The 9071-nt window shown below is 33.2% G+C and overlaps 1 protein-coding gene across 1 annotated transcript; it reads left to right on the top strand.

Moving 5' to 3' along the window:
* Window positions 1-287: 287 nt before the first annotated feature.
* On the top strand, window positions 288-7582 carry LOC134260541 (multiple epidermal growth factor-like domains protein 10; the record flags this gene model as incomplete). Its single annotated transcript, XM_062743092.1, has 5 exons — window positions 288-334; window positions 920-1107; window positions 4516-4761; window positions 5268-5430; window positions 7404-7582. Coding segments are annotated over 5 exons (823 nt in total), but the record flags the coding sequence as incomplete, so codon positions are not given.
* Between the last annotated feature and the right edge of the window lie 1489 nt (window positions 7583-9071).

Genomic DNA, 9071 nt, shown 5'->3' on the forward strand with positions numbered 1-9071 from the left:
ATGCTTCGTTGAAAATTAAAGAATTTTATAGTTTTAATTAATACTTACAGAATTTAATTAACAACTGGATGTTCCATATGATGTACTAGAGCCATGAATGCATTACATAGGGCATGCATGTTCATGTTTCAAATAAAAAAAAATCCATGTTGCAGTGAAGCACATTGTTGAATTCTTTAAGGTTTCGATCTGATTCGACTCACGAACTTTGAGTCCGAGGATGGAAGTTATATTGTGGAAGCCCATTACAACCAGAAATGGCATACAATATGTGTCCATACTGGTAGACAGTCGAGAACGCACGTGTTGTTTGCAGACAAGTAGGACAACCATCGTGAGTTGCTTTTGTCCATCAAACTATAGCAAAATATATCTTTTCACTAATTAAAAGACAAATGCATGTATCTTACCATATTTGGTGATTTTTTTTTCTATAAAAGAAAAGTTTATATAGTAAAAAAGGATTCCTATTTCTTCGTTGTGAAGGTCAGAAAATGGAATAACATAGTTTTAGATAAGTTCTGAATTTTCTGTTTGAGATTTTGCGATGACAAATTTAGATAATTACAACTCCCTATGACTTACACAAAACCCGTCGTAGCACGGTGTCAAAGATAAAGGTCAGAAATTCATATATTTGACACTTTAATCCACTTTGAGCTTTTGCTTTAAAGATGAAAATGCTGACTCTATCTTGGAATAAACCCTGACAAAAGTTTGAAATATATAGCTTATTTATTCCTTGTTTGATAACAATTAAATGAAGAAAACTAACTATAAATTTTATTTAATTTAAAAAAAATCCAGACAGACAAACGTCTGTCGAAATGATGAAACAGCTTGTTGAAATTATATTCCTGTTTGTTATGAAAATACTGAGATGAGCATACTCCCAATACTGTGTTTGTTATTTATTCAGAACTCGATGTGTAGCAGAATTTCGATCCATCCAAGATATTCCCGAGGAGTCTAAATCCATACAGCATTGGAATTATCATTGTCTTGGAAATGAAACAGCTGTACATAAATGTCCTTATCATTTTGACAAAGATATTCCTTTAGGGAGCTGTGGCAATCTGCCTCGTTTTGCAGTCATTTGTGGATCACGTGAGTAAATACACTCTTTCATGCATGTGGTTCATGGGCCAGCTTAATGGTCAAGTTGTTCTCTATTATTAAGTCCATTACGTCTAGATGGGCTTATTCTTAACAGCAGATCGAACTGTAGCTCTCCGAAAAATATACTGACATGTAAGTTACAGTTCCACCCATTGAAAAAGAAACCTATACATGTACATTTAATGCACACCAAATAGTTGGTGCGCTGTTTTTCGATTTATTTTTCCGTGTTTTTGAAACTGTCCTACCAAAATATTACTGACCGTATGTCCCTAATAATATAACATTCTTTCACTGTTTTGACAACAAAGTATTCCTTATAACTGGTGTTAGTAACGCTCCTTGCCCTGAAATGAGAACATCGAAAATCGTCTAAATATATACTTTTTTAAGGTCACATTCAAAAGACCCGTGACTTTTACTTCTAGTGCCGAGCACTTGGCGAAGGAACAATCACTACCTATCTTTACGTCTAAGGTATGACGCGGCGCCGAGAACGAGAATCGAACCCGGGCCTCTCGATCACGTTGGAAGAGTTAATCCTGAACCAAGCGCAACTTTTTATGCGCAATAAATATCCATTTTTTCAATGGATGGCACTGTTAATCTCCGGTCTGTTAATATATATTTTTGGTTAGCTACAGTTATGCAGCTAGGATTATTCTATACCTCAACGTTTGCGTAGGCGCTGGTATTCCGATTAAAGTATAAAAAGCAAGTTTATTTTGAATTACAATTATCCCTTTGGTAGCGAAACATGGTGCTTCAAAAGCTTAAATCTGATTCGCTAGTTATTCAGAATTTGTAGGTCAGATCCAGCATCTAAAGCTTACTAGTATATGGTAGTGTGCAATCACAGATGCATCAGGGATACCAGTTTTATCACCACGGGGATCATAGTTATTTTGAAATAAAATAAAGGGCCCAATATTGTAAGTTATATCCAGCATCTGAAGTATGTTTGGTAGTTGTTCATCCCTAAATGTATATCATGCAAATTTGGTTACCAAAGGGGTGAATACTAACTTGGGAATGAAATTTCACCATTATCTGGAAAATTTCCCTAGATCCAGCATCTGAATCAAGTCTGAAAGCAGGCATCCCTAAATGTACATCAACATAATGCCAACATTTTATGAATATATATATAACTCGCGACGCAAGTTTCAACTACTTACTCCGCGACTCTAGAGTAGACCCTCTAACAACTGCGCCACGCGGACGATGAGAACTACACTTTTGTTTCCCCGTTTGTGTAGCTGATAAGTATAGGATAAGATTAACTAAAAATCTGAAGTGGCTGAAGTGGTATATCTAAGTGTTTTTCTACTTATGCGATATATACACAATGTTAAGCAGAAGTAGTGGACCATTATATGTAAAATCCTCTCGCATTTTGCTTATACTTTAAATTCATCTTATATAATAACAGAAATATATCTATGAGTCTTTATGCAAACTTTACTTGGTTGTGTTTAATTTAGTTGCCATAAGGCCTGTGATTTTTAACGTACAAATACCCCTGGTATATGTGTTAGTTATTGATATAATGCCAGTGCCTATATACTCATATAATTAATGATTGTTGGTTAATGTATTGCGTTTCGGAAATGAAATATGTTTTCAAATGCCACTTTAGTACACCAGAAATATGAAACAACAATTTTTTTCATTCAAATCAAACAATGCCAACCACATTTTAACGGAAAAATGATAATAGATCAGTCCGTAGCCACAATGAAAACTCATAAAGGGTAGAAGAGCAATTATTGCAAAAGAGGAAACCGTCACTTTTAGGCTTGAATGACAGAAATTGCAAAAGAGACTGAAACAATTGACGTTGTCTCTGTTGATATGACTTACACCAGAAAAAACGACTTGTTTTTGTTAGAAACCTTCTCTGTATAGTTTTAGTAAGAACTACATATTGTTTTTTTTTATTTTTTCAAAATGTCCCCCAAATTTTTATATAAAATCCTCTTTTTGCATCAGAGGGAATTCGTTTTAGGACGGGAATTCATCGATTACTAGTATATTGTGAAAATGCGTTATGTCTTTGAAAATGTTCTCCACTCTTTCCCTATCCAACATTTACTACAGTTAAATATTGCTTACCTTAGTGAATACTTTGACACTTTAATTTACTACATGAAACCTTATATTAGAACTTTTTAAAAGATTAAGTGCATCATTATATTGTAAATAACATAATTTCAAAAATAAAATATGTAAATATTTAAGAAAAAGTTTGCCTTAATTTAAAAAAGTACTTGAAGGAAGTTTGAAAAATAAAATAGATCTATCTGAAATTCATTGTAAAAATCGCTTTACTAAAGTTAATTAAAGTAAACTATATATATAGTACTTACTTATAAGAATTTACCAAACAAATGAAATGTAAAGAATTAAATCACTGAGTATCTCTATCGTAGTTGTGAAATTTTAAGTTCATTGAGCAAGGTTAATGTTGAAATATATGGAGATACCGAACAGTATTCAAGCTCAAAAGTCCTTAAAACAAATAAAATAGGAGTAGAGCAAACACGGACCACCAAAACATCAGAGGTGGGATCATCTTCCCGATGTTAAGGCAGGGTTCCATTGGTTTAAAAGCACTCATATTGCTTTTTTTTAGCTTCGACGAAGTCGAAAAGCGTTGGCGTCGGCGTCCCAGGTTCAAGTTTTAGAAGCAAGTCTATTTACAAGTAACTATAAGCCATACCTGAACCAAACTTGCATACATGATGCATCTAGGGATGGACACTACCAGACTTGTTTCGTATTCTGGATCTGACCTACATTTTCCAGATGAGTGACCAGGTTAAAGTATTTGGAACAGATCAATCCCAATGAACTTGAAGTCTTAGATTTCTGCAGTTTTAATAAAATTATGAATATTTGTTTACACTATACATGTTTTTCACACTGGAGGCTTAGAAATGTGTATGTACCATGTAAGGGGTTAAACACAGCTTGCAAGAATATTGTTGTTCCAAAGGGATAAATATACAAACAATTTAGCAGAAAATTTGAAAAAAGGCGTACTTTATGATTTGCATTACTTACACTGATAAGTCATCTCTTATCAGAGTATCAATGTACCTTAAGGCAGGGTTACATTCTTTGATTAATTCTTCTTCGTTTCTGATAAAAGGCGAAGAAGTACAACTATTAATTAGCTTTATTTATTTTCTAAGTACATCATTACAGTTTAAGACAATTACTTTAAATATAATGAAAAAAATTACATGCTATCAGTGAAAATGAGAGCTATTTTCAATAAATTTGTTTCTTTGCCACACAGTTTGTATTCAGATGATATATGTAAGAAATACATCCATACTGTTCTTTTTGAAGAACAGCAACTTTTATATTCTTTTGTCTCTTGTCTTTAAGAATGTCCGACATGGCGCTATGGTAACGACTGCCTTCCATGCTTTTGTAATCAGAACAACACTGAGAAATGCGATAGTGATACAGGAAAATGCACGTGCAAAGCCGGGTTTTCTGGAGAAACATGTGACTGTCTGACTGGAAAGCACACATGTGATTCCAAAACCTCCATTTGTCATTTGGACAATGGAAAACCAATATGTCTTTGTAAAAAGGGGGTATCAGCAACACCCCGGAATAAATGTAAAGGTGAGTGACATAAAAAGTAACAATGCTATAAGGACAGGTGATACATACAAAATAATGGATGCTTGGATAGGCATATATTCCCAGGCCTATTTTTGTCGTAACTGATACAAATCAAAAAACCTTATATATCTAGGAATTGTAAGCCTTCTTCTTTGATGTTCAATTTCTACTTTTCTGCTACCATCCATAGTGTATTTATATGAAGATAACATTAAGCTCAAAAATCCATCAAACAATACAAAAAACAAACAGAACAAATAAGGACCTCCAAAACATCAGAGAAACAATTATGTTTCATTTTTAATTCAATTATTCTGAAAGATTTATTGAAAAATTAAAAACTACCCAATAAAACGTTTATTTTGCTCATTAAAACATGAGAAGTCGTCATTTTCAAAATTCTTATGACAAAAGTTTGCTTATATCATCTGTCTTTAATGTTAAACAATCCGGAGTGTGGGGGAAGGACGTACCTGCTACTCACTATTCCTGTTTTTGTTTTGCAGATTTTGGCCTGCGGTTTATGGATAGGTCCGCTGTGGATAAAGGAGAGGTGGAGTTTTACAGTAATGGGACCTGGAATCCCTTGTGTCTATGGTACTCTAATCCTTCAGGGAATAATGTTTTCAGCGTACTCAACGTTATCTGCAGACAGCTTGGACTACCAGTGTAAGTTTACATTTATCATGTTTATATTAAATGGACTCTAGATTCTCTATAATAGATATAAATTTTTTTTAGTTACCTGGGTCTGTATTTATGTTCAGTTAACAGATTGGGTCTGTATTTTTGTTCAGTTAACAGATTTGGATTATTGTAATTTTTATGTGATCGATCACTGTTATATTTCCCCTTTTTCAAGGTATGTGCATTCATTTGAGTTAATTGATGTGATATAACGAATAAAATGTAATCAGGACGGAGATGCAGGCAGTTGACGCAGACAACTTTAATTATTTCTAAATTTGTAAGATTATATTGTTTTTAGCTCATCTCAACGAAGTTGGGGAGGGTTTTGTTATACCCTCGGCGTCGGCGTCCCAGATTAAGGGTTTTGGTGCAAGTTTATTTTTAAGTACCTGTTTTTCCTACATTGATCAGATATGCATGGAAGATGGTTCTAGTGTGTTTCATTGTACCAGTAGGTTTAAAACGCTGCAATTTCAGTAAAGGAATAACCAGTTTAACATTTTAGGGGCAGTTAAAAGTTGTGTCTCATTCCCAAGGATTTATGCGCCCTATGATAAATAAACTTGAACGCGGTATTGTTAAGGCAAAATGGAGGAGGACTACAAGGCTAGATTTCTCCATCAATGTACTGGTTCATCGATAGGAGCAGTTAAAAAAATAGGAAAAGTCAAGGATAAAACTTTTGCTGTAATTATGCAAATTCTGGATAACACTCTCAACTTTGCTTCAGATAAAAGATTGGAATAACATTTTCTTAATAGATGACTAATTAATTTTTTTTGGATACGTCTATTTCCAAGTAACTGCAAGTCCCAACAGATCAAAATAACATAAATTTTGCATCATGGGATGTTAACTCCATGATTATTAGTTTAATGTGGGACTTTGCTTTATTTAAAGACACCAGTTGTTGAAAAGTAAGCTGTAATCTCTGTCCTATTATAGAAATAATTATTTACAATTTCGGTACATACCTTCCCCAAATTTGTCCAATTTATTCACAAAAAAATCTGCCAGATTACAAAATAGATGCACTTTCCAGGCTTCAAAAGACGGTACAGAGACTTCTATGACAAAAATGTAACATAACGATATGCCTGCGTAGTGTAACTTTTGCTTTTTTGATTCAATGCTTAGGAGGTAATGCACGCTTTACGTTGTTTATATCTTCATCTTTTATTAAAAGACTTTACTGTTGATAATACAGGAAATATTTTTATAACATTAATGCCTTATTCATAGTTTTAGTTCAGTGGAATCACACATGATATTCAAAAAATACAATATAATTTTTTATACTGACTTTTTTCAAACTCCGATTTATTGTGTTTGTTTACATCAATTCTCGTTACATTTCACTTTCACTCTGCTACTGCATGATCAACAGTAATGACGTCACGGGTTTGGTATGTAACCCCTGTGATAACTACATGATCCCACCTTTGAAAGGTTTTGAAGATTCCGCTTTATATTTGCATCTGCATATTTTGACTTTTTACCTCAAATTTCTTTTTATTATCTCCATATACTTCATATATTAAAACAACTTTAAAAGACGTCAACGTTAGGCAATGAAAATAAATATGAAAAAAATTTTAGATTTCAAAATTCGCTAAAATATATATATCTCAACTTCTTGCATCATAATGAGTACAATTGGTTTGGAGAAAAGGCAAGCATTTTAGTTAAATACTCTTTAAGAATATTTATTTTAAGATCGAAAAGAGATTCATTTTGATCGATTTCAAGGTTATATAAATTAAATCTGTATCTTCGAACTCGAAGATAATGAGGATTTTTTTTTCTTTAAACGCATTTTGTTCCTTATTACAGAAAGCTTCCGTTTGAAAACATTTAATGCTCAGTTTTAGTCTTATTTAACTTAAAAGTGTTATCTCTAAGACACAATTGTAATCTCCGATTATCTGAGTGACGTTTGTTTTTACTTTTAGGGTACATACCGGTTCATATTACTCCGCATTTATTCACAAAACTAATCTGCCAGATTACGAAATAGCTGAGGCTTCATGTGACGGTACAGAGACTTCTATGAAAGACTGTAACATAACCATGGCGCCTGCATTTAAGTGTAACCTAGCTGTAAAGCCTGTTGGGATTCGATGCTTTGGAGGTAATGCACGCTTTACTTTGTGTACATGTATATCTTCATCTTATATGGTTACCCGGCGCCGTCGCCGAATACAATATTGTTTTCATGTCCGCTTCGTCTACCTCATACACTTAATTTGATGAGATTCCCTGGAGTTGAGTAAGGACTTAAACCCGTCTTGTTTTTATGACTTTAAAATGTCAGGAACAGCGGCTTTAAATGCATATAATATTAGTTAAATACTCGATTGTGTCAGCATATTTTGCTTTTGGGAGTTTAATATCTGCAACATAGATCAACGTCACTTTTTGACGTGAATGATTTTTCACACCTTGACTCGGACTCGACATTAACTGTGCATCCCTTTTCTCTCAGAACCTCTTTTGCATTGAAAAAAAAAGTAATCTGGATACATTTATTTTCTCCATAGCGAGTTTAAACATTTAGGTCTATACCACTTTTTTCAGGGCCAAAACTTTATTTTGTGAAACCCCTCCCCCTTTTGACGTCATTTTCAAGGACTTATTTGTTTAGACACTCCATGTCAAATTAACGATAAACATTCAGAATAATTGAAAACTTCATATTTTATGAAGCAATTATCCCACCATATATGAATTTATCAGATTTTTGGATGTCAAATGTTCATATGAAAGGAGTGTTTCTTAGTTATGCTTCGGTCGAAAAAACGCCATATTCGAGGTTGCGCCGCTTGGACATACCATAGCTTACAAAAGCATCACTTATTTATCTAAAAATAAAATTTATGATCTGCGGTTTATTCTATAGATAGAAAAGATGATGCTAACCAGATATTTTAAAATTCATTGATGTACCTAAAGCAGTTTTAATTTTATGGCGCCAGTCACGAATATAACCCCTCGTATTTGTTTTAAAGCTGACTATCTTCTTTAGAAATTTTTTTTATTCATCCATGAAAAGAACTACGAACAATAGTATTGTTCTCCCTCCTACCTCTAAGTCAATTCTCAAAAGTTAACATATTCGAATGATTTTCGAAATTTTATAGATAATTATTAAAATGAATTTTCATAAAACGTTACTTATTTGGGATACCAAAGAGAGATAACTCTATAATTTTGGTAAAACTTGTGTTTTCACTATAGAAATCAACGGAAAACGGAAAATATTTTTTAAACAGCTTTTCCCCCGTGAAACAAAAGTTCCTTTTTACAGGTAATATGGACAGTCATTTTACAAATTTATGCCAAAGCTTTTTGTGTTTCACGGGGGGGGGGGGGGGGGTGGGGTGGGGGACATATGTTTCTAGACAAAAAAAAAACAAATGCTGATTTTTCACCAATTCTAAAGCTATTCATAACTAAATAATTGTATTTTATTAATTTATAAAGGTTTTATTTATTTGCATAAAACATAAAAAAAGACATTAGATACAATTTATCATATTTGAGACTATTTCAAATTATGGTGATTCTTGAAAGTTCGATTTCACTTGAAAATATCGTCTACCCCCCTTTTTCCAGATCTA

Source organism: Saccostrea cucullata, unplaced genomic scaffold (assembly GCF_032062105.1).
Source record: "Saccostrea cucullata isolate Sc308-1 unplaced genomic scaffold, CSIRO_AGI_Scuc_v1 ctg17937, whole genome shotgun sequence".
NCBI classification, from domain to species: Eukaryota; Metazoa; Mollusca; class Bivalvia; order Ostreida; family Ostreidae; genus Saccostrea; species Saccostrea cuccullata.